Source organism: Sander lucioperca, chromosome 7 (genome assembly GCF_008315115.2).
Source record: "Sander lucioperca isolate FBNREF2018 chromosome 7, SLUC_FBN_1.2, whole genome shotgun sequence".
NCBI lineage: Eukaryota > Metazoa > Chordata > Actinopteri > Perciformes > Percidae > Sander > Sander lucioperca.
The window spans coordinates 33,127,172-33,153,520 of record NC_050179.1 but is presented as its reverse complement, the minus strand read 5'-3'; the positions used below and the strand labels follow the sequence as shown (position 1 = coordinate 33,153,520).

At 41.8% G+C, this 26,349-nt stretch overlaps 2 protein-coding genes across 12 annotated transcripts; one reads left to right on the top strand and one right to left on the bottom strand.

Annotated features, from left to right (window-relative positions):
- Window positions 1-1,644: 1,644 nt before the first annotated feature.
- LOC116036280 (acyl-coenzyme A thioesterase 3-like) lies at window positions 1,645-21,391 on the bottom strand. 11 transcript variants are annotated; one of them, XM_031279776.2, is made up of 12 exons: window positions 20,128-20,443; window positions 19,585-19,676; window positions 14,903-15,119; window positions 13,924-14,023; window positions 13,662-13,852; window positions 12,176-12,345; window positions 7,408-7,527; window positions 7,121-7,203; window positions 6,875-6,968; window positions 6,127-6,207; window positions 4,609-4,750; window positions 1,645-2,741 (listed from the first exon to the last, which is right to left on the bottom strand). In XM_031279776.2, exons 3-12 carry the CDS (start codon window positions 15,096-15,098, stop codon window positions 2,605-2,607), a joined length of 1,314 nt encoding a protein of 437 aa, XP_031135636.1. In that variant the 5' UTR covers window positions 15,099-15,119; window positions 19,585-19,676; window positions 20,128-20,443; the 3' UTR covers window positions 1,645-2,604. The 11 variants fall into 11 exon arrangements, with proteins under 11 accessions (XP_031135636.1, XP_035859047.1, XP_035859048.1 ...); XM_036003154.1 differs by having other exon boundaries at window positions 2,576-2,741; window positions 14,903-15,115; window positions 20,128-20,446; XM_036003155.1 differs by lacking the exons at window positions 19,585-19,676; window positions 20,128-20,443 and adding an exon at window positions 21,208-21,391 and having other exon boundaries at window positions 2,576-2,741; window positions 14,903-15,104.
- Window positions 21,392-21,538: 147 nt separating this feature from the next.
- On the top strand, window positions 21,539-23,574 carry LOC116036300 (THAP domain-containing protein 5-like). The gene is made up of 2 exons (XM_031279812.2): window positions 21,539-22,076; window positions 23,057-23,574. Exons 1-2 carry the CDS (start codon window positions 21,900-21,902, stop codon window positions 23,108-23,110), a joined length of 231 nt encoding a protein of 76 aa, XP_031135672.1. The 5' UTR covers window positions 21,539-21,899; the 3' UTR covers window positions 23,111-23,574.
- Window positions 23,575-26,349: the final 2,775 nt, after the last annotated feature.

The window sequence follows — 26,349 nt, the reverse complement described above, 5'->3', positions numbered from 1 at the left end:
CTTTTCTTTTATGGAAATTTGTGTTTGGTAGATTATTTCTCTGTGGTACAAATGCTTTTTGGCAATAAATCTTATACCGTTAGAAAGCCTGTTTAGTTCCCTTTCAAATGGTGCCCCATTTGTAAGGAACATGTCTTTGTGGGGTGAGCAGCAGCGCTGAGTATGTGGGTTGCGGCCATGAAAAATTTGCCATATCTTCTCTGCCATTGCGTTATTTTGCTGTTGCTATTGACACTTGTTTTGAGCTTCTGGTACCCCCAGGTGCTGCCAATCAGAGAGATATAGAGATGAGATTTTGAAACCAGTGGCAATCCCATATCTCCACAGTCTGGGACCGAACTCTATCCTCCAAGATGACAAGGCTTGCCCCCGACAGGGCGGGGTTTATCAGAGACTACCTCCAGAATGTGGGAGTGGAGAGGATGGAATGGCCTGCCAGCAGTCCTGACCTCAATCCCATTGAACATTCAACTTGTGGGATCAGCTTGGGCATGCTGTTCGTGCCAGAGTGACCAACACCACCACGTTGGCTGACTTGCGACAAATGCTGGTTGAAGAATGGGATGCCATCCCACAGCTGTGTGTGACCAGGCTGGTGACCAGCATGAGGAGGAGGTGCCAGGCTGTTGTGGCTGTGTATGGTTCTTCCACACACTACTGAGGCTCCTGTTTGTGAAATGAATAAATTGTTAAATTGCCAATATGTCTTGTTACTTCAAACTCCAATCATCCAATCCACCAAACACCAAACAAGTCAATAGCAGAATAAGCTGTTTGGCATTGGCAGAGAAGATTTGGCAAATTTTTCATGGGCGCAACCCACATACTCAGCGCTGCTGCTCATCCCACAAATGCATGTTCCTTACAAATGGGGCACCATTTGTAAGGGAACTAAACAGGCTTTCAAACGGTATAAGATTTATTGCCAAAAAGCATTGTTACCACAGAGAAATAATCTACCAAACACAAATTTCCTTACTTTTTGTGCTAAGTTTATCTATTCTTTAGAGAACACGTAGTCTTAAGTATGTCTTCATATATACGATATATATCACACTGAAATTCATTTAGCAATCCCGGGCAGCTCCGCTCAAAAGAAGAAACAAATACACACGGAGCTAGACAACAATTACACATATAGTACAAAGATGAAGACACATCAACAGCCATGTTTGCACATATGTAGCTATTTCATTGTTATAATTTAGATTCGTCTTTATTTTGCACAATTTAAAATGACAAATAAAACCCATGACAAAGTACAGAGCAGGGAGAGGCAGAGAACCCAATGGGCTTATTTGAACATGCACATGGGCAATATGCATGAACAATAGATAGTTATTACCTTTTTGGATTTATTGATTTGTTTATAAAGACATAATCATGACGTCATTTCAAAAGATTTAAATTATATTACAAAAAAAGACTTATGTTGGATACAGTGCTGTCTGTATTAGATGCCATGCATTTTCTATAAATCTTGCTAAGACAAAAAAGCGAGCAGAGTTGATTGAGTAGCGTGAGCTGTATCTGAGAATAGCTGCTGGAACGTGGTTTGTTGTATTTTGTTGCACAGCCTGTGCCCCTAGTGTTTGGTGGACGTTTACGACCCCTGTGTTGTCTCCCGAGACCAAGCTTTATCAGAGTGTATTCAGGGGGCAGGCAGCTAGCGGATCAAGGAAAGATGCCTTATATTTCAGACAAAAATGAAATCGCACTGAAACCATGCAGGAACTCATAGTGTACCTTTAATCTTTTTGTTTGTGAATTGAATATGTCATTTGTTGTTGTGTAGAATTGACTTAAAGTTTTTGACTTTTTCCAATGAGATTCATTAGAACTTGTAATGTACAACAAAGAACTCAGAAGGTATGTTAATTATTCCGCTTTATACCTCGTTTGTACAATAGCTAACCCTTTTGTAGTGTTCCCTTTATGCCTGCCTTTTCCATATTTTCTTGGTGGTGCTGGCAGTGTTTTGGGGCCACCACAAACAAAATCCTGTTCAGGGCCACCAAAGTCCTAGGGCCGGCCCCAGAAGGAGGGGTTCCTTTCAATGCCTTATAGGCAAACACCAGAGTCTTGAACTGGATGTGAGCTGCAGCAGGGAGCGAATGTTGGAGCAGCCGCTGGTTCAGGATCTGGAAGGGTTTTTCCCTAATCTGTATCCATTTCTTTAAACAACAATACCCTCAATAGTACTTAACACAGAAACACAGGACTCTCCCAGATGATATAATGAACTTGTATGTTTAAGTTATGGCCACCAGTTTTAATTAATTCAACTTTGTGTCTGAAAAACAAAGTTGAACAAATACTTAGTGTGTTCTTTGTCAATATGTAATGCACTTTGAATTGCCTTTGTGTTTGATATGTGCTATATAAATCAAGCTGCTTTGTCTTCATCATGATATTTTCAAACGCAGTAATTCATCTTTTGATTGATGATTAACTCAGGAAAATGTCATGTCCTTTAAAGCTGTCAACTGTCAACCTGTTACATCATCTATGGGGATTAATTAACGGGACTTTAACTCCCTGAAACAAAGACTCCTGAAGTAGCTCTTCCCATATAGACTCTTTGATCATTAGCTGTCGCCTTGGTTACAGGTTGGAAAATGAAGTCGCATCAGTGTTTGCACCGCCGTACAGATTCGCCCTCAGAAAGACCAGCATCTTCCTCCAGGCGTCTTCCTGAGCTCGAGAATGTCCCGCTGTCTCCCCGCCCCACAGCACTACCACTGTAAAGACAACAGGAAACAGACACAGCAGTCAAAAACCAAGTCCTGATTTTGGCACTTTAACTTTGAATGATTCAGAAATGAAGCTTCCCGGTCTAAGAGCTCCTGTACACCCGCTTGCGTGGCGTGTCCGTTTTTATTTCGGCTCCCATGTTAACAGGTTAGAGCTTGCACACTGCCTGCATGACACGCACGTCTCAGGCACGGCCGAAAACACATGCATGCTAGAAAAAGGACCGACGCCTATTTTTCACGCGACGCAAGCGTGTCGGGAGCATTTCCAGGCAAAATAGAATACGAAAAGATGTTTATATGTAATTTTGACACAAATAAATATTAATGTATGACATGTTGATGTTTGAAAGTCTGTAGGTTTTGACATAAATGCAGATATAAATGTAATTTAAAAAAAAAAATAATAATAATTATCGATTTTCAAATATTGCACCTGTCAATTGATAGTTTTTACGTGACGTCACAGCACTATGGGAACGCCCACTTGGAGGGCAAAAAGAAGCTGCCCTCCCCTGTCCGTGAATGAGTCGGCTCAGCTTTTACAACACTGTAGCCTAAAATATCAGATAGTTGTTGTTGAACTGGATGCACAAACCAAAGAGAGACAAGCCTATACTCTGCTCCTTGACACTTCCCTCTGCCCTGCCGGTCCTGTATTCTACACAAGATATATTGCTAACGTTATGTAGCTAAACATCGCTAAATTAGTTCACAGCTCCGGCAGGGACGTAACGTTAGCTGTTTATAAAGTGGAAGTAGACAAATTACCAACTAGCTAGCTTTGCTGTCTGCTTATCACCTCCTTGAACGAATTATAGTGTTACGGAACGGCACTGGAGGTTGGACCCAAAAGCAGACGTGACACAGGAAATACGTTTAAGTGATTTAATAAAGATAAATATATACAGTGAATAGTGCAAGAGGCAAGGGGGTGTCGTGTCCAGGGGATCCAGTGGTGAGTGGTGGGTGCAGTGCACTCTCAAGAGCGTGCCCAGTGAATCAGTGTCTCTTGTTTGTGGCGTCGACCATGTGGTAATGGCGTCCTCCAGAGTCCAACAAACAATTCCAAAACGTGGCAAACTTCCTTGAATCCAGAGAGAAGCAGGCAAGCAAGCAAGCAGGCAGGCAGGGGTAACAGGACACGTGAGCACAAGCAAGCAAGGCAGACTGAAACAGGTGAAAACACAGATCACATTAGCTAAACAAGCTAGAACAACAGGAAACAGAATTACACTGGGAGTCAGGATCTACAACTGTACCACGCTAGTAGACTGACACATTATACAACGTACACAAAAACAAAATTTTTTGCCGGGCCCTTTATGAAACGAGCAGTGGTGAAAGTTACGACATCATGTTATGATTGAGTGTAGCTAGCTAGCTAGCGCTATAGCTAACATTAGTTGAAATAATTATACTTGAAACACATTGAAACACAGCAGTGGGTGCTGTATATTGGTCAAATGTGCCTAACTTGCAGTTTATATATATATATATATATATATATATATATATATATATATTCACGTGACTGAAAACTATGAATACAGAACAAAATATTCTGTAGCCTGTTTTGCCGTCAATACTGCCGACGTTGTCTTTGCTGTCATTAAATCAGTATATACTTATGTTTAACACGAAGTATACTACTGCTTGAGTGCAGTGGAAATGGGAAACATACATGTGTACAGACAAGGTTAGCAGCAGCAGCGCCGTGTCAGACACGTTTCTGGTGTGCAAAGACAGAAAACATCACGCAGCCGCCACGCAACTGACACGCAACAGAAACGCCACGCTCACGCCACACTCACGCCACGCAGGCAGCGTGCAGGAGCCCTAAAGGTGAACCTACGCATCTGACGTGAGGAGACATCTCTGAAGGAGCTGGCTTTGGCGAAGGGCGTGAACGGAGGCTCGATCAGGTGACCAGCGTCGGGGTACGACAGGAGAGTCAGCAGGTGGCTGTTCCCCGCCCGCTCCATCATCTCCTTTATCTGCAAAAACAGGAGGTAAAAAAAACCCTGATCTCAGAGCTTTGTAAGACGTAGTAGCCTACTTTTCTAATATAAGTGTAGCGCTGCGAGGTGGAATCATTTGAATCAAACTTTAATTCTCCAAGAGCTGTCATCACGGCACAGAGACCATGTCTCCTGCTTCTCTGAAGGCCTCGTGAACAGCTACAAGATGACCTTCAACCCCTAAACCTAACTTTAAAGGACAATTCCGGCGCAAAACGAACCTAGGGGTTATTAACAGATGTGTACCCACTCTGTCGCTCTCTGGGACATGTTTTCATGCTAATTGAATGAGTTTGGAGCTTGATTTAGCTTACAACGCTAGTATTCGGGGCACAGGGAATGTAAAAACAAGTCGCTATTTATACCACTAAAAAGGCTCAAAATATCACCACACTTCAACGGTAGCATAATGAGGGTCCCTAAATGTTAACCGAAGCATTGAGAACTTTGTAAGTGTACAGACAGTTTATTGAACGAAGAGCTGCGGGAGCTCCGTGAAAGGGCTACGAGAGAGAGAGAGCTACCGGTAGTCAATGCTGCAACACAGCCTCGTGCTTCAGGAAACTGGTGGTGTACCTGCGGACATTGTGAAGCTATGGCCACCGAACAGGAGTGTCTGTGTTGCACGGAGTGGGACCTGTTGCGTCGCGATGCTCAAGAGACGCAGTGTTTTGTACAGTCTGAAGATTTCCCCTCTCTGATAAACAGGGCTGTACTTGAAACTTTTTCGGCGACCCAGACCGGAGGGACCAGATGGACAGTTATCCACTGAGTAAGTACACTAGACAAGTTATGCAGAGTGTGATTATTTCAGATATATTGAGCAAATTGCTTTTGATTTTAGTTTGCATTGCCAGCTGTAAGTCAAGACTGGTTTCCAAGACGGCGGCGGCATGTAAACATGAACACGAGTGTCTTTATGATCTATCTTTTCAATAAACTGTCTGTACACTTACAAAGTTCTCAATGCTTCGGTTAACATTTAGGGACCCTCATTATGCTACCGTTGAAGTATGGTGATATTTTGAGCCTTTTTAGTGGTATAAATAGCGATTCGTTTTTACGTTCCCTGTGCCCCGAATACTAGCGTTGTAAGCTAATCAGCGGTCCGCGCTAGGGTCTTTTCAAGCTCCAAACTCATTTGATTAGCATGAAAACATGTCCCAGAGAGTGACAGAGTGGGTACACATCTGTTAATAACCCCTAGGTTAGTTTTTGCTGCGATTATTATAAAATAATCATGCATTTGACTTCCAGGGCTCCGTAGCATTTGTAAATATGTACATCACTATTTAAAAGTTTGTGACCGAGCTTGTTTTTCACACCAGGTGTCATCATGTCCGTAAACTCACGTCCATTGCAGACTCGTGGGCGGGCCAGTTCTGATCATCCTCACCTACAACCAGCAACAGAGGACACTGGAGTTGTCCCACCTGCTCAGAGACAAACAGCAGCAGCAGCGTTTCAGCTTTTCTTTATTTATTGGATTTATTGTATCATTCTTTTAAATCTTTCCATCAATCTTTGGGGGCACCAGAATGATGTGCTGGTGCAACTAATGTAAAAAGTTAGCCTGAAGTTCTGATCGTGCACACGTACAATTCCCAAATGTGTTCTGTATCTTGAAACAAATTAAATAACTGGCTTAACTGAGAAGCAAATGTATCTCTGTGAAAGACCAGAGCAGAATTATTTGTTTTTTAACCTCAACATGTTTTTACACCTACCATCACCTGTAGAATTATTATGTTATGTTTCTAATTTTTTTCGTAAACGAAAATAAAAGAATGCAAAAATCACCAACATTGCAGTGTCAAAAATTCACAAATAACTTCCACAGAGAAACTACAGGACAAGTTGTTCACCTGTTTGGTTGTAAAAAAAAAAAAAAAAAAAAGAAATGATGGGGCGCCCTGGTAGTTGAGTGGTTAAGTGGTAGCTGCAACGTTCACGGTTTAGTTCTTGCTGTAAAATATTGTAGTATCAAATAAAGGCAAAAAATAACAAAGAGACAAAAGACACTTGCTTTTTAGACCAAAAACACAGTGACAGAATAGAAAATGAACTGTATCAGGAGGTAGTCTGTCTGGTGGTACTCACATCCACTTTGAGTGAGGGGTCGGTGGGGATGGGCAGCAGCAGATCGCGGCAGATCACCTGGTTCTCATTGTTGAAGCGATTCTTCTCAGCGTTTCTGATTGGACAAATAAAAGAAGTTTTTCCTGAGGGTGGTGTTAGAGGACAGATCATGGGGTCATTAAAATCATAGGTTCATTCTGATCAGTTGTAGTTAAGTAGTTGGACAAATCTAAGTAATCTAAAGTAACTAAAGGCAGATGAACTTACTTGTTAAAGAAACTCAGTATTTGTTCCACAGATCCGTCAATTGGCTGCACATGACTCCCATTAATACACACTATACACCTGAGCTGGAAGACGACAACCACACAACACACGTGCACACGCACGCACGCACACACACACACACACACACACACACACACACACTTTAAATAGACATACATTATTTATACATGATGATTGGCTGACACCAGAAACTGAATTCATTTTAATGGAAAAGAAAGATCTAACAGTACCAAAAGTAAAGTAACTTTCAGTTATAGCCGTCTTACCTTTGCAACTTGGGAGTAAACAGCCATTTTAAAGGTGATACAGGTGCCGAGGGAAAGACCGATTATGGCGATCCTGCTGCTGAGGATCTGAGGATGCTGCTCCAGGACTTTATAGGCCCTCTGCAGTCGTTGTTGATGGAATTGCGATTTGTTTCAGTTAAACATTTTAGTAGATTTTCATGCTCTACATTAACATGCATATCAGATAAGATTGCCCTCACTATTTGTGCTTCTTTCTACATTTCTTGTGGTCTACATCCTTTTATCGTATAGTCAGTGTTGGATGTCACAAAGCTTCTGACAGCTATACTAACTACCAACTCAAACCTGAAATCTTTTTAATTGGCAATACATATAATCTTTGATTCATAGCTTTCCTCTCAGGCGACTAAAATTGTGAAATTATGTTTTAAGCAACTCCCAGTTCGGTTATCTTTGTCTTATTTAAATCTTGAAAAAATACGCCTGTCCTGGAAGAGGGATCCCTCCTGTGTAGTTTTTCATGAAGTTTTGTCTCTATTTTGTCTGTGGGGTTTTTCTTTATCTGAATTGAGGGTCTAATGATTGAGGGTGTCAAGCCCTCTGAGGCAAATTTTTGAATGGTGATTTTTGGCTGTATGAGTAAAATTAACTTTAACTGACACAGCTGGACAATAGTGTCCTCTCTGTTCAGAGACAAAGTCCAAAACCTCTCCTGCCTCCAGCCAATCAAAACTGCTGCTGCTGCCTAACCTAGTTAACAGTTATGACTATGTTACACCATTGAGTTTAATCGTTGATTTTAAAGCTCCATTGTGTAATTTTTTGAGTTGATTCTTAGCAAAAACCCCTTTGTTCTTTCACAAATATGTGCTCATTCATGTGTTTTTACTTCCACCACCTAATCAAAGTATTCTCCTACGCGTAGAATCTGCCATTCAGAATCATTCAGAATACATACGAGCAACTCGCTCGAATGACGGCCACCATGTTGCGCCTCCATCTTTAAAATACATTACCCAAAGAGGGATATATCTCCACCTTTCGCGCTTTTACACTCAGTGGCACCGTGACGAATGCCAGGGAAGGAGGGGGATAAGATAACGGAGTCGCCTAGGAAGTTCAAAAGAGAATTTTAAAACGACAACGCGACAGGCAAAGACCAAAGTTAATATTGGAGTGGCTTTTCCAAGATGGAAAGAGATCATAAGGAGCGAGGATTTTAAAAGGGACACCGAAGTTGCCTGCGTTCTTCTCGAAAGGTAATTCTGCCTATTTGTGTAAATTCAAAGTTTAGGCTAGAAAGTAATATTCATTTGGTTGTCATATACAATTTCACCGCTAGATGGGAGAAATTCTTACACAATGTAGCTTTAAGATTTTATGGATTTTCATCAAAGCCTTGGAGGGGTCAGGCCCTGTGTTACATTTTTTAAATAATCTGACATTATATGAAAGTAGAGATGTAATAATAATAATACTAGTGTGATATCAGATTTATTTTACACCAAGAAAAACTCCTTAAAAACTTAATTTCGCCACTAGAGCGGTCTCTAGTCTGTAAAGGTAAATTAACCTCTGAACCAGTTTCTTATGGGTTTACTGCCACATAAACACACAGATAACACACACGCTGGTGTCTGCAGCAAAGACTTTAAGCCAACACAAGCAGCAATATTTTTTTCATCAAAGTCCTTGGATCTGAAGATATACTCTTCAGAGCCAAGGACTGTGGTTAGAGGTGAAACGTGTTGCTGCTTAGCCAAACACTGGGCCTCAGAGGATCAGGAAAGGCTGTAAATACTTTAGTCTCGCATCGCCAGACAATACTCCAAGGCGCTGCGGAGGAGGGTCTGGCTAGTCCACACAGCATTCCAGCTGGGAGAAAAATGTGCTCTGGTTTATTGGCATTCCTTTAAACCAATCACAATTGGCATGGTCGGTACTAATGCTGCGTTCCAGACACAATTTTTAGCCCGTAAGTTACGACTTCAAGTCACGACTCACGACTTATAGTGTTCCAGGTAAAGTCACGACAAGCTAATGTTAACGTTAGCTAGCGGCTACCTAACGTTGACGTTAGCTAGCGCTAGCTGATACTAGCGATTTCTAGTCGGTGACATATTTTGGGCTTCATTTAATAAACATAACCTGTAGTAGTACACAATCGTATGTGTATTGTTTTGATTACAATGTGCGGAATTACTTTACGTTGCCTATTTATGTCTATTTATTTCTATTAATCACCGGGGTCTGTACAGCATCAACAGGGGTCGCCATTGTTGTTTATGTGTGTGTGACGTCAAAAACTGTAAACCCAGATGCGACACAGTGCCAGAAGTTCCTAAAAGAACTAAACCTGCCTCTTCTTGACCCAGAGGAGGCAGAAGAACTGGATCAGCCTATAACGTTGGGGGAACTTAAATCAGCATTAAAAACAGTTAAAAAAGAGAAAATGCCAGGGTTGGATGGAATTCCATCAGAACTTCTTCTACAGTATTTTGACATATTAGGACCTACCATCTTACGAGCTTTAACTTCAGCCATAGAGAAGGGTACTTTCTACCAACAAACCAACACTGCGCTGATTTCCGTTATGCCAAAGAAGGGCAAAGATCTTACGGATCGCTCAAATTTCAGGCCCATCAGCCTCATTGGGACTGATATTAAGCTTTATTCCAAAGTCCTGGCTCTCCGCTTAGAGCGCTTTATCGAGAAGCTAGTCCACCCCGACCAGTCAGGTTTTATACCAAAGCGTCATGCTGCAGACAATGTACGCAGACTATTTCATGTAATAGAAGAAGCCAAAAACCTTCCAAGAACGGCAGCAGTTTTATCACTGGATGCGGAAAAGGCTTTCCACCGCCTAGAGTGGAACTACTTGTGGCAAGTAATGGAGAGGCTTAGTTTGGGGGCTAAAATCATTGACATGGTGCATACTTTATATGCGAATCCCACGGCCATAGTCTCAACCAATGGATTGCACTCTCAGCCATTTCCCATTAAGCGGATGTCTGCTCTCCCCCATGCTATTTGCAATCTCTCTTGAACCATTAGCCCAAGCCATAAGGCAAAATAAAATCTGTAATGTCCAGATTAAATCCAGTAGCAGCTCAATATCATTATTTGTAGACGATATTTTGTTGTACATTGCTGATCTTGAGGACTCTATTCCAAAAATTCTTAAGATTTTCAAACGAATTTGGCTCAATCTCCGGCTATAAAATTAACTGGAATAAATGTAATCTTATTTTTTTTCTTATTTTTTATTTTCAGCCATTAGTGTTACAATACCAACCCAAAGCAAAATTACATATTTGGGCATCACCATACATGCGTCCCTACAGCGAGTTGTCAATGAAACTATATTAAAGGACAATTCCTGCGCAAAACGAACCTAGGGGTTATTAACAGATGTGTACCCACTCTGTCGCTCTCTGGGACATGTTTTCATGCTAATTGAATGTGTTTGTAGCTTGAAAGACGCTAGCGCGGACCGCTGATTAGGGTTCCTATATGTTAACCGAAGCATTGAGAACTTTGTAAGTGTACAGGCAGTTTATTGAAAAGATAGATTATAAAGACACTCGTGTTCATGTTTACATGCCGCCGCCGTCTTGGAAACCAGTCTTGACTTACAGCTGGCACTGCAAACTACAATCAAAAGCAATTTGCTCAATATATCTGAAATAATCACACTCTGCATAACTTGTCTAGTGTACTCAGTGGATAACTGTCCATCTGGTCCCTCCGTTCTCCAATTTATTTTCGGGACATGGAAAAAAGTTTCAAGTACAGCCCTGTTTATCAGAGAGGGGAAATCATCAGACTGTACAAAACACTGCGTCTCTTGAGCATCGCGACACAACAGGTCCCACTCCGTGCAACACAGACACTCCTGTTCGGTGGCCATAGCTTCACAATGTCCGCAGGTACACCACCAGTTTCCTGAAGTACGAGGCTGTGTTACGGCATTGACTACCGGTAGCTCTCTCTCTCTCGTAGCCCTTTACTGGAGCTCCCGCAGCTCTTTGTTCAATAAACTGTCTGTACACTTACACAGTTCTCAATGCTTCGGTTAACATTTAGGGACCCTCATTATGCTACCGTTGAAGTATGGTGATATTTTGAGCCTTTTTAGTGGTATAAATAGCGATTTGTTTTTACTTTCCCTGTGCCCTGAATACTAGTGTTGTAAGCTAATCAGCGGTCCGCGCTAGCATCTTTCAAGCTACAAACACATTTGATTAGCATGAAAACATGTCCCAGAGAGTGACAGAGTGGGTACACATCTGTTAATAACCCCTAGGTTCGTTTTGCGCCGGAATTGTCCTTTAAGTAGTTCAAATGGATCTGGCCAATTGGTCTGCGCTGCCGGCATCACTACGGTCCAGGATAGCTGTCTGGATTTACCCTGCAAAGATCTGAGGAGCAGTTAACCATAGTCCTCATAAATCCACCGGAGTTTAGAACGCCAACACAAAGAAAGCGGAGGGTAACGGAAATCGGCGAAAAGACATGCATCCGGCGAAATTTCCTGCGGCACTGAAGCAATCCCGGAAGTGGAACATCGTGGACATAGACTATAAATACTGTAACTTTGCTTTGGCAGAAATGTGCAGACTCTTATTGAGTGAATATTACGTCCATCAGGTGGATACAAACGCACGGCTGCAACAGGAAGCTCATGTTGCAGCTGTGTCTGCTGGATGTGGCTATTTGCTAACTTGTTTTGGGATCTTTAAATAAACGCTGATTGTGTTGTGATCTAGACACTCATGGGGTTTACCTCAAAGTACTGGTTGTCCACCATCTTCCCGGTTTCTATGGTGACTTTTGGTGTCAGGTAGTCGAGGGCCAGGGAGGCGAAACCGCGAGAGGCCAGCAGCGCTGAGCGGTACTCCACCAACTTCGCTCCACCCCCCCACAGGTCCAGGAGGCCAGGGAAAGGTCCCGGTCCTTCAGAGACATGAAATCACCAAAAACAGTTCACAGTTTACAGTTTATATTGTTCATTTCTCATGTTCTCTGGGATTACATCTGATGGAAACATAAGCCTATAAACCTAACCCTAGTCTGGCTCAATGGAAATACATTACCAGGATAAAGCCTGGATTGTGCAACAAGGCAGGCCTGCTTGGTTCTTTCAGGGAATAATTGTAAAGATTTACAAAGAATGTGTTTACGGCATTTACTCTCTAACTAGAATGTTTTGGGACCGATTGGTGGGATTGCTGTGGACGAAGTACACATGGTGATACATTGGTAAGAGACAATGAGGTTTAACCATGTATCCAGCTCATTTAAATAGCTCATAGTGAACAGTTAATATTGTATGTGGCGTCTTCTTTTGCGGGGTGCAAATGTTCCACCAGAAACTATTTTGCAGAGCCACGTCGCTGCATCCGGAGCTTAACACCGCCCAAGACGATTGTGATTGGTTTAAAGAAATACAAACAACCCAAGTGGTTTTTTTTCCCTTATCCCAGAATGTATGTGTGTAGCCAGACCTTACTCCACAGCGCTGTGGAGATAGGTCTTGCAGTATTTCACTACCCGAACCCTTGTTTATTCTAACAGTCACAACTAACTCATGCTGAACTTGGTTAGTTTTCATGGTTAATGGTCATCCATGTCACATGAATAGGCTTGTTCGAGATGAGCTACGCCTCGCCTGTAAAGTGGATGAGAGCAGGCGGCAGCAGCAGTGGGCTGTGACAAAAATCTGCTGTCAAGTCGGACAGTTTTCAGCCATTTCCAGCAGCCTTCAGGCCGAACATGAAATCACAGAAACACTCACATCCTGTTAGGTCTGATTCCGATTTAATAAGATGTCATCAGACCCATATACTGGCTTGTACACAGTCTCCAGAAGTTTTTATTAAGACAGAGTAGCTGTCAAAATACTCTACATGCAATGTTGTCCTTTGTCTTGTGTTTTTATGTTGGAATGCGTTACAACTAATTTAGTTGTATTCCTATGCAATGACAATAAAGGCTTTCTGATTTCTGTTAATAAACAAAAGGCTGTAGATGATCCCTAATCTGAACGGATTTAGTCTCTCTGACTCTCTGATCTCGTGAGGTTACCGCTGCCCACGTGTGCATGACGTCAGAGCAAAATGGGATAAAGTCGGACACAAATCTAACCAGCATGCATTGGGCGGCGATCGCCGGTGATCGACTCTGCGCAGGCCTGGCTCATCGTGAACAAGCCTAATGTCACACCTGAGCTCCATCCAGAAACATCCCTCCCGACTCTCCCCTGGTCCTACCTGGGGGCAGGAAGAGGGTCGCAGTGAGTCCGGCCTCTGTAATCGGGATCCTGCGGACACCAGGTGCCATGTACCAGCGCTCCACCACCACACCGGCCAATGACACCTGATCCAGGAAGCCCTCGGTCTGGTGGCCCGGGTACACCGAGATTGTGACCACCATGGGAGTCCGGACGTTCATCTTCCTCATCCTGAGGGATGATGGGAAAGAGGCGATTCTGACACTGATTCAGTATTCATTGCTATCATCTTATTGACCTACCTGAGCCAAGGTTTGCTGCCTGGAACTGGTCTGAGGCTCCACAGAAGACCCATCGGTTCAACCCCAGAATATGTCCCGCCCAGACTGGGATCCTCTGAAACTGTAGTGTAAAAGGCAAGAAAAATAATTTCTTATTTGGATATTCATTCTTTTAAATCAATTCTGTAACAAAATGTGGATTGCTGCTATTCACAAACTTTTATGATGCCTGCAAACATTTCTGATTTCCCTTTTCTGAATTTTCAAGGTCTAAAGGGCCGTCCACACCAAGAACGATAACTATAACGATAACTATAGATCTATAGTTTTAAAAATCGCTCTAACTCAAGTGGATGGCGGAGTCCACACCACAACTATAACGACAGTGACAGTGGAGAACGATATCGCTGGGATCCCTTTCAGAGCCATTTGATGAACGATAGAAACACTGGCAGCCAATCAAAATCCATCTGAGTTTACAGAAGAGAGAGATGTGTTTCACACAGGTGGTCGGTGGCGAGACTTTTCCCTCCCGTGGGGCTACGATCCTTTAGCTCTGTGTATTTTTGTTTTTTTTAAAGATCAGTACTTTAAAAGTATTTCTCGTGTCAGAGAAACCACAGAGAGTGAATCTTGTGTTTTAGATGTGATTATCATACACTCACCCCCCCCGGCTCTATGGAGCTCTGTGTGTGCGCCGCTCTTTCCTGGAGAAGGCAGCGGTGTCGGCGCCACGGGGACCGCCGCAAAGAGTTTTTTGGTTCATAAAATGTTCACAAATACGTAGGATATTACTACAGACATTCCTGTAATCGTACGTTGCAAAGTCTGCTGTATGTATTATTATCAGCTGGAGCGTGCAGTGCGTGCTTGATGTCGATGTCTGCAGAATGTTATCACTCAGCATTGTGGATGCTCACATCGTTATGGTTATGGTTATAGTTATGGTTATAGTTATCGTTCTTAGTGTGGATGGGCCTTAAGCATTATAAGACGTAACCGTTCACAGTCCCGATGGCGCTGGCGGCGTGGTGAGCAAACGCCTCCCAGCTGTGTCCGTCGTCACACTTGTAGAGGGCGTGGAGCGTCAGCTGGAAACCAGGGAAGACGTTCTGGACCAGGATGATAAACTTCTCATCCATGAGCCCTCTGGACGGCTGGACCGACAGCTTCACACAACACTGCTTCCTGTCCATCCTGAACCGGCATGAAACTACCTGAGACAGATATGACCAAACAATGAAACCAAAACTCTCGGACTGGACGGATACCTTCCTAATAATGGCAGATGGTGGATTATCCTATTGTCTCTAAATGCAGCACTTGAAGCAGTTCAGCATACGTTATGAAGTTGATGTCGTTTTTGATGTAGGATTCTTGCAATTTTTGGGTTGTATCCATATGGTAAAATGTAGGTGGCTTTGGATAAAAGCATCAGCTAAATGTAAAATAGGGTTTTCTCCACATTTAAATGCCAAAAAACACAATTTGTGTGGCTTCATGTATGTTGTTTGGCGTTTTTCATTTAGCTGTATAATTTCTAATTCAGAACAAATTGAAATGTCTATATAAATATACAACTTTTAGGGCAGAGACTGTGATGGGAAATATAAATGAGTTGTTTCAATGTAACCCGGGGTTAACCTGCAGCCATCACACAAGAGCTCGGTTGATTGGTAGAAGAAGAAAAAAGAGCTTGCGAGAAGAGTTTAAACCCCTCCTGTTCTATGTACCTGGATAATCACTTTATAAAGTGGGTGAGATTGATGTACTGCCAAAACATATTTGTTATGGTGCTTTTAGACAATCTGACTAGCACTTTATTTGAAGCAAACTGAGACCTAATTAAACTTTAACAGAAAAAGTCTGCATTACTTCATTCTATTTGCAACCAATACTACGCTAGTGGTTAGCCACCTCGTTCTCAATGGCAAAACACTCTTACAACACACATGAGTTCACCCTAATCTACAAAAGAAATTGTATATAACTACTTACATGTCCCTCGTCTGCTAGCGCCGCTGCTAGCGCCGCTGCTAGCGCCGCTGCTAGCGCCGCTGCTAGCGCCGCTGCTAGCTAGCTAGTAGTAGTAGCTAGCTAGTAGTCCTTACCTAGCTACTGCGCATGTGCGACTCCCAACAGAGATGGGATAGAAGTGTGATGCCTCACTCTGTAGCTAAAACAGAGAGCTCAACACACAGGGTGAAAAGAGGAGCTGCAGCAATGTGCAGTACAACAAAAATATGATGTTTTTTGAAAATTAAACCAAATAAACCTATTCTGGTACAACCTCAAAATACAATTATGAACCTGGAAATGAGCATAATATGAGCACTTTAAACCAATACTGATGCCCATTTGTACACTGAAAGAGGGTAATTTGCCAGTAGAACAGTAGTATGTCACCGGAAGTATGGCAGCTTGTCAGATCTGTAACCTAAAAAAATTGTGTCAGCTGTCTTTTAACTTTTCCCGAAATGCCCTTGTTGGAGCTATATCTGTAGGTGGCTCTTTTATAATCACTGCTTGTAGATTGTCGCGTGCAATTTGCTATTTTAATTTAGTTTTTTTTCTCCACTGCTTATCAAGCTAGCCATTATATCTGCTGGCTGCCTGAGGTTAATGTGCTGCTAATGCATAATTCTAAGTAAAGCTTGATTGATGGTCCTGCGGTGGCTCCACGCAGAGCTTTACGTAAGTGGCCTGAAGTTTATACTTGTGTGTTGGTGTGTGCGTCAATCTAATAGCATGGCAGGCATTTGTGTGTCTGTGCATGGGGAGTGTGTGGTAGGGTAAGTGAGAGAGTGACAGTGATTAGCTCTGGAGCGAGAACCGACTCTAGAGGCATAGTAATGGCCTCTTTACAGTCGCCGTTCCCGACCTGTCGCGCACCAATGTGACGTCAAAATGACGTAGATCTTGCTGGGCACGCCAGGATTCCACACCACTCTATTTTTTTCAGTGGCGCACAACAAAGCGGAAACAGGAAGCATGGACGAGTTCGAGGGCAACCGGATGCCAGGACTCTCAGAGTGACTGCAAGTCTCTCTTGTAAACTTACTAGGTTAAGATGAGTTCTTTTATGGCGAATGAAAGGCTTGATCCGACGAAGTAGGTCATCGAATCGTTGTGCAGACATTCTGAAGTATTCAAAGTGCTTCTCTTCTTCTCTTCGCCATTGTTTATCTTTTTCTTCTTCTTCTAGTCCGTAGAAATAGCAAAGTCGGTAGCCTTTCCTCAGTTGTGCCACCTCTGTTCAGGAGAAGACTGCAACTAGTGTCGCGACCACCACGCGCAAGTATAAATAGTTACGGCGCTCCCACAGCGCTATACAGTTGCAATACATAGTACACACATAAAACAGTTACATAATGTTAAACTTAAAATGCACATGTACATTCAGGATACATGGCTTCATAAAGAAGACATTTAAAGTGATTAAATGGAATTTCATTAGAAACTGCAGGCTATTCCATTTATATGGGGCATAATATTCAAATGCAGTTTTGCCTAATTATGTCCTAACAAATGGAATATTTAGGACCAAGGAGTCACTAGTGCGAGTGCCATAGTGATAAGATTTATAATTCAGCTAGCTTTAAGCAAGGCTTTGTAGATAAATAGAATGCAGTGTTGCTCCCTTCTTAGAGCCAAGAAAGTCCAGCCTACACGACTACATGAGACAGTGGTGGGTACTAAATCCATCACCAAATATAAATCTTAGGGCAGAGTGATAAACTGCATCAAGTAAATAACCAGCATCAAAACGTCTTTGACTTTTCACACCTGATGCGAACCATACCTGAGTACGCATGAACTGTACTCAAGAACACCTTTTTTAGTGGACTTGGGCCAACTGTGCCCAGGTACGGTACGTAGAGTTCAAATTAATAAAATTAACTGGACTGGACTTGGACAAGTGCACTTGGATCCGGGCCCAGGTCCCTAATGTGAAAGCCCTTACTGTATTATATTCCATCATATTTTTTTTTATTTGTCACCTGCCTCCTGAACTTTGTGTTTTCCTTCACATAAAAACATCCATCAGAATCATTGACTATAAATATTAATGGACCGAGCATGTGTGACGTCACCCATTGGTTTGTGGAGATGTGCTATGAGTCGTCGAGTTTGTCGTTACGGGCGCAGCCATCCTGGTTGCGGATGTGACAATTTTAGACGAGGAGTGAGGGAGGAGCCATAGACTGTTGGGCGGTATCTGACTGTGATGTTAGCTGAGAGTTGGCAACGCTGCTTACACTCTACGTTACGTTACACACTTTCACCGGCAATCTGGATGCAACTGCAGCCTACATAATTTGAGGTAAGATTTAGCTTCGCTAGGTTTTAAATATATCTTTGTCCCATAGTTATATTACATATAAGACAGGCCGCGAACTGTCAATCACATCATAGCCACCACCTAAAACATCCCCTGCTTTATCATTGATTTTAAAATCAACGAGACCATAATTCAAAAAATGAACATCATTCTGTGTTGCAGAAGACTTAAAACTAGCGATTGAGACCATAAACTCATTATGAAAATGTTTACTGAGGTAATAAATCAAGTGAGAAGTGGGTCACTTTCTCATAGACTTCTACAGAAACCGACCTCCTTTTGCAACCGCACGTGTCGCCCCCTGCTGGAATTCAGATAGAATGCAGGTTTAAAGCACTTCCGCATTTGCAGCACTTTGCCGAACCGGATGCTTTGTCCATTAATATTAACAGTCTATGATCAGAATGCAGGAAATTAAAGCTATAGTGCGTAGTTTCTGTTGCCCCCATGAGGAATTCTAAGTAATGACAACAAAACTGTCAGCGCATCCACATGATGCAAGCCCTCCGTGATGGCGCACCACCCCTCCTCTACACAGTTCGCTGGATAAGACTAGTTTCTGAACACAGCCATACTGAGAAATACAGAGAGAGTTTGGTGGAGCTGATAGTCTTAATTAGCTATTTAGTAACTAATTTGGCAATGGCTTGAATGTAACGGACATTCGTTAATATCAAAAAGTTACGCACTAAAGCTTTAAGTGTTTGACACTCAAAATGTGGGGGTCCTCTTGCAGGAAATTCCTTTCTCCACATGCCACTTTATACTTTTACTCCACTACATCACAGAGTGAATACATTGTTCTTTTTTCTCCACTCCAGTTATTTGAAAGCTTATGTTGGGCTACTTTACAGATTAAGGTTTGCATACGAAACAAAGAGAAGACATTTTTCTGTATTAAGTACTTTTACTTTGAATACTTAAGTACATTTTCCTGATAATACTTAGGCTACATACTTTTCAATGCAGGATTTTTACTTATAACAGAGTATTTTTTAGAGGGAGGTATTAGTACTTTAACTTCACTAAAGGGTCTGAATACCACTTTCCGTTACTTGAGTAAATGTACTTAGTTACATACATTCTAACGTTACACTGATAACGTTGGGACCTTCAACACAACAGAAGAATCAATCATTTACAGAGACAGAAAGTTGCTTCTACTGTGAGACAAACGGCTAAAAAAACTTCATTATGTGGACCTCTGTAGGCTACTCACATTAGATATATAAGCTCAAATTCCACATGTAACACGTCTCATTTCATACCTCCAAAGTTGCACCAGTTTTACTTAGCCTAACTTATGTGTGTGAACCAATTCCTGTTCAGCGAGAACATACCTAACGTTAAGCTGTTGTCTCCAGGTTTAACGTCTTGTCGGTTGGTTTTGTTGAAGTTGTCTCAGAGTCTGGAAACCAAGCTGTGACTGAATCTGTGTGAATCAAACAACTCTGCAATAACACACACAGATACAGCTGAGATCATAGACTGTATATATACAGTCTCTGGCTGAGATTCCAAAGTTCAGCCTCACCGTGTGGAGCTTTAAGGCCATTTTATGGTCATGCATAGAATCGACGGCGTACCCCCGCAGACCACTCTGCGTCTACGCCGGACCCTACGCCGTAGCCTGACGTGCACCTCTCGAAAAATGTAACTACACGTCGAGGCGACGCAGACCGCAACGACTGTGATTGGTCAGATTAATACATTATTTCCGGCATGTAGCTTTTCCAGTTTTCCTGTCCCTCTATACCGCCATTGTTTTGCTCGGAGTTGTTTGTTTCGTGAAAAGGACAACGATGGATCAAGTTGAGGAGCGTTTGATCGAAGAAGTACCAAAGTACGACCATCTTTACAACGCATCTTCAGCGAGAACATACCTAACGTTAAGCTGTTGTCTCCAGGTTTAACGTCTTGTCGGTTGGTTTCGTTGAAGTTGTCTCAGAGTCTGGAAACCAAGCTGTGACTGAATCTGTGTGAATCAAACAACTCTGCAATAACACACACAGATACAGCTGAGATCATAGACTGTATATATACAGTCTATGGCTGAGATTCCAAAGTTCAGCCTCACCGTGTGGAGCTTTAAGGCCATTTTATGGTCATGCATAGAATCGACGGCGTACCCCCGCAGACCACTCTGCGTCTACGCCGGACCCTACGCCGTAGCCTGACGTGCACCTCTCGAAAAATGTAACTACACGTCGAGGCGACGCAGACCGCAACGATTGTGATTGGTCAGATTAATACATTATTTCCGGCATGTAGCTTTTCCAGTTTTCCTGTCCCTCTATACCGCCATTGTTTTGCTCGGAGTTGTTTGTTTCGTGAAAAGGACAACGATGGATCAAGTTGAGGAGCGTTTGATCGAAGAAGTACCAAAGTACGACCATCTTTACAACTCATCTTCAGCGAGAACATACCTAACGTTAAGCTGTTGTCTCCAGGTTTAACGTCTTGTCGGTTGGTTTCGTTGAAGTTGTCTCAGAGTCTGGAAACCAAGCTGTGACTGAATCTGTGTGAATCAAACAACTCTGCAATAACACACACAGATACAGCTGAGATCATAGACTGTATATATACAGTCTATGGCTGAGATTCCAAAGTTCAGCCTCACCGTGTGGAGCTTTAAGGCCATTTTATGGTCATGCATAGAATCGACGGCGTACCCCCGCAGACCACTCTGCGTCTACGCCGGACCCTACGCCGTAGCCTGACGTGCACCTCTCGAAAAATGTAACTACACGTCGAGGCGACGCAGACCGCAATGACTGTGATTGGTCAGATTAATACATTATTTCCGGCATGTAGCTTTTCCAGTTTTCCTGTCCCTCTATACCGCCATTGTTTTGCTCGGAGTTGTTTGTTTCGTGAAAAGGACAACGATGGATCAAGTTGAGGAGCGTTTGATCGAAGAAGTACCAAAGTACGACCATCTTTACAACTCATCTTCAGCGAGAACATACCTAACGTTAAGCTGTTGTCTCCAGGTTTAACGTCTTGTCGGTTGGTTTCGTTGAAGTTGTCTCAGAGTCTGGAAACCAAGCTGTGACTGAATCTGTGTGAATCAAACAACTCTGCAACAACACACACAGACTTACAGCTGAGACTCCAAAGTTCAGCCTCACCGTGTGGTGCTTTAAAGGGATATTTCACCACTGAAAAGATAAATATATATTTTTAAATTGGGTCATTTATGTAGTATAAATGTGAATTTTTTTTTTTAAATTGGTGCCTTCTAGACCAAGAAAAGCCAGAAAATGTGTTTTTGGCTCATGTGGATGAAAGACACCAAATCCCAGAATTGACTTGCTTCGCCGCTCTACAAGGCCACTCCCAAGCCACGCCTACCGGTTAGAGAGGGCAGGAGGGAGGGAAAATTCAACTACTAGCTAGCTAGTTGACTCGAATAAAAACTGAATAGACGCCGTTTTATCGTGAGTCTCCGTGACGAGTTAGCTAGTTGATAAATTAATTCAAATGCTAGCATTTTTTCCATCGAAATGGTGCTACATTGCTTTGTACCGGGATGTATAGCCAAAACCAGGAAAGGAAAAGCAGTAAGTTTCCATCATTTGCCGGTTAAACATTTGGAGTGGTGCAAACAGTGGCTGCAGGCTATCAACCACCCAAAGTTTGGAGAAGGACCGATATGGAAAACCTGAAAAACCAGAGGGTTTGCAGTCACCATTTCAAGCAGGAAGACTATGAACCCAATGTACTTGGAATGAAGAGAACCACTCTGAAGGACACCGCAATTCCGTCGATATTCACCTTCCCAGATGACGAACAGCCGGGGCCATCTGTTAGTAAACGCATTCGCCTAGAGGTAAGACTCTTGTTAATACTCGACTCTATTTCTGATCACACAGTAGCAATACATAGTGATATAGTTGTTAGCAGTAAAACTAGAATAGATAGACAATGACATATAAGTTGTATATAAGTTGGCTGTTATCAAAGTAAAGACACTTTTATCTACTGAGCTAGCTACTTGTCAAGTTATGCAAGTCTGTTGCTGTATTCGATGGTTGAGATGACTGCTGAGACAGATACGTTTGCGAGACGGATATTATTAATTACTTAATGTTTAAGCTTGCTACACGTACATTTACCATTGCATTTTATCAGCTGTGGAAAGAAACTATGCCATTGTTTCATATTGGCAGTAAGCGTTTTGAGCGCTGCTTATGGGCACATAATGGAAAAAAGTCTAGCAAAGTCAAATTTTAGTTCAGATTTTATGTTTAATTATATTAAACATAGTATTATATCATTACTCTTATAATGCTACTGTTTCTGCACTACAATGTTACCACACTACACATAGCTGTACATACTGTACATATCTGTATATGGTTCATACTGAATATCCATATTTATTCTGTTTTTCTTAGAATATATTTTGTTTATACACTGCATATATCTATATTATTCTTACTACTATTATAATGTCACTGCTACTACATTGCACATATCTGTACATGTTCATACATGGTTTATATTACATAGCTATATGTATTCTGCTCTTATAAGGTAACTGCTAATACACTGCACATATTTATATTTAATTTATATTACTCTAAACCACCTTCTGTAAACCAACTGTATACTACTGTCTACACTGCACTATATTTCATTGTCCTGTCTATGCAACACCTGTCTAATACTTTGTATATCACATTGCACTTTTCTGCTTTTTTTGGAGTTCTGGTTGGACGCAAACTGCATTTCATTGTCTTTGTACTTTTACTCTGCACAATGACAATAAAGTTGAATGTAATCTATCTAATTTCCTATCCTTTACAGGACAAGCACGGTTCAACCAAGTCTTCTGCAAGAGATCCAAGCAGTGGGTCATGAAGAAAATCTTCACACCACACATCACCCAGTTAATAGACTTACTCATCCAGAGGGTCATGGACAGAAGACGCAACCCAAACAGTCTGTTCAAGTTGCCAACCTCCTCACTTGCCCTGCCACAGCCTGCGCTGCCACCCAACATTGCACCCGTGCCTAAACCATCAAAGGAGGCTGCCACGACTTCTTTCCAAAGCCGCTTCTGAGACAAACACTTTCCAGTAGCACCTTCTCATTCATGGCACCTACCTCAAATTCCCTCAGCTACTACTTCCCTGAGTCCTCTAGCTGTGTCAAATCGGATTCTGCCACCGCTGTTTATATTTCATTATTTATTTGTTGCTTGCTTTGTTTTTATATTGTGCAGGACATTTTTAGATGTATCTCCTTGTTTATTTTAATGTGTACCCTTGACTATGGTGGCACAATGTTTTTCCTTTGTGATGTAATAAAAAAACATTTCTTCATCTTACCCTGTACTCCTGTATGGTCATTGTGATTTAGCTGTCATTACTTAACTGTACACACTACCTTGATTATTCCCCTTGTTGGAATTCACTTTGGGTTAAAAAGAGAGCCAAATGTAATGTATATTACACATTTTAGACTTGCACTTTAAAAAGAAAATGCAAGGCTGGACCATGTCAACAGAGTAGCTTAGTAGCTCCATATAAAGTACTTTCCTCCAATTGCAATCACTATTTCTCTAGGCAAATGCATACTGTAATGGAGCAACACTAAGGACTATAACACAAACCACAACCAATGTGAGTTTGAACTTTTAATTAAAAAACATAATATGAACAATTTCACACTCATAGCTCATCCAGAGCTTCAGCAGTTTCTTTATAGCCACAGTATTGTCCGTCAGGAGCTGGATATCTCTGTCTGATGTCCTGAACAACACAGGCAGTCAAAACAAGACAATAGCCTTTCCCACTCCAGTTTCTGCCTGTTTAACGGCTCAAACACCATTGCTGTTTGAAAGTCTCAGGAAGTACGCTACGTAATAAAGTTGAGGCTTTTTTTTAGCTGCGTTGTTGGGACTGAAGACGTTTGAAGTTTGAAAAATAAATAAAAAACAGAGTTTACTGTACCGCGCCTCTCATCTCTCTCCTTTAAACTAGAAACTAAAAGGCACACAGTGACCGGAACCTCCCACCCAGCAAGCGATTGAGTTGCATCATGGGTAATGTAGGCACAAGGGGACTCATCACATACACTTCCTATCTTATCTCAGTTTAGGATGACATTCAGGATTTTTGGTATTTGAGAAAAGTTTCCCAACTGCATATATGAAATAAATCGAAATTTAGTTATTACAGAACCGTCCTGATTTAGGTATTTCCCAATTTAGTAATCTTAATTCAGGATGGCATGGACCCTGTCCTAAATTTAAAATAACTGCCAAAAAATGGCAACAGCACTGTTTTTAGGTCTGTATAGCAATGAAAATGAAAATGAGGAACAACTTTAACACTGAAATATAAAGATTGAAAGGCTATTCAAACCGTATGATGACGCTTAAAATTTCCCAGACCATGTAATAATAGGTATATTTCGATTGCCAAGAGGATTACATTTGAATTTGAAAATTGAAATGCCATCTTTGTTTTGTCCATGATAGCAAATGATAGTCAGCGGCCATGGAGGTTTTGACAATATAGAAGAAGGCATAAAATAAAAAAAGACAATCTTTTATTTCTTTTACTGCTGACAAAAGGAATAGATAAGCATATTCAATGTTTAATCATAAGGTTTAACGCCATTAATTACAGAAAACAAATGAATAAAATACATCCAAACAGATGATTTATGTATGAATAAATGAATAAATGATGCTGATGGAACTGAAACCACTGTCAGTCTCATGTCTCCCGACGAGCCTGTGTGCCCTCTGACCTTTGACCTCTGTAGAGAATGGTGAGGTGGGGGGTGTGGCTGTTACCCAACTGAGCGCACAACAACAAAGTGAAGTCGGCTGGTTGTCATCCATCTGTCCCTTGATGCCCTCTGACTTTATAAGGAGCCAAAACATGAACATGTCAAGTGTACCGGGTTCTTCTGGTTCTTGTCATTCATTTGCCACCTCTGCTTTCTTGAAGGAACACACATCCATTTTAGGAAATCCAATCTGGAATTTTAAGGTTTTTTAACACCGTAACTCCACATATTATTTTCTCAGTTATCCCCATAACCTGTTAACCTCCTCCATTGGGATTTGAGATTGAAATTAAAAACTCATTTATCAGACTGATAGCATTCTGTTTGTTAGTCATTAGTTGCTGTACATTTCTTATTGGTCACTTAGATAGGTGAACAGGATAAACTAAATAACTAAAACATATCAGCACCAGAACTTTCCCAGTTTGAGTTGAGAGTCTTTCCCCCTTAAATGTTAGGTATAAATATGTAGATTAATTTAGAAGAAATCTACAGATGCAGCCTAAAACAAATACCATCTAAATATGTATTTTGGAAGTTTTATTTCAATTAGAGTAAAAGAAGACATGGAAGCAAAATAGACCAAAATCTCAAAATTGACCAAAACATGAAAAAAGTGTCCTGCATTAAACAGTAACTTCATCATTTTGATCGTGGGCTCCTCATCTAATAATAATTAATTATTAGTGCAAACAGAAGAGCAACAGACACAATTTAGATAGGACGTAGCTCTGGAATGGTACAATGTAATTTCACATGGTCCCACTTAAGCCGCCTACACATGATAAGTGATTTGCTCTCACCACCCCTATCTCAGATAGGGCGCAGAGAGCAAAGAGCAGTGAGCAAAGCACAGAGCAGGTATTTGTCATCAAGAGTGGCAAGGAAGCTATTTACTAGGTAACAACAGCTGTTATCTCATTGTTTGCACTTTCGAAAGGTCAGCGGCAACTAGGTAAAAGTTAAAATAATTTGAACTTTGATCGCAGCACAAAGTGGACAATCCAAGTGGTGCGTAACACTAGGGGTAGCGCAGCGCCTAGTTGGGCGGCATCGCCCTCACCATAGGAAGGAAAGGCCAGTGCAAAGCGGTTTCGCCGCCTATCATGTGTAGGACCAAGTGAGCATATAGAACCTTGAGAACATAGGACTCTAGGAACATAGGGCCGGATCCTTCATGTGAGAAGACGTTAGTCAGTTGAGAAGATACACAATTAGGTTCAGGATGTGTTTGCATTTGCATTTATTTATTTGCAGGGGCGTTGCACAAAATTCTGGGCGGTAAAAGGCATTCTCCA

Bases quoted from the DNA above. Each gene is read 5' to 3' on its own strand.
- LOC116036300 (XM_031279812.2), top strand. From the start codon at position 21,900: ATGGAAAACCTGAAAAACCAGAGGGTTTGCAGTCACCATTTCAAGCAG. The intron at 22,077-23,056 runs GTAAGACTCTTG...TATCCTTTACAG, and splicing joins GTAAACGCATTCGCCTAGAG to GACAAGCACGGTTCAACCAA.
- LOC116036280 (XM_036003155.1), bottom strand. From the start codon at position 15,098: ATGGACAGGAAGCAGTGTTGTGTGAAGCTGTCGGTCCAGCCGTCCAGA. The intron at 7,528-12,175 runs GTAAACCCCATG...CAACGACTGCAG, and splicing joins TGGACAACCAGTACTTTGAG to AGGGCCTATAAAGTCCTGGA. The intron at 6,208-6,874 runs GTGAGTACCACC...GTCTCTGAGCAG, and splicing joins ACCCCTCACTCAAAGTGGAT to GTGGGACAACTCCAGTGTCC.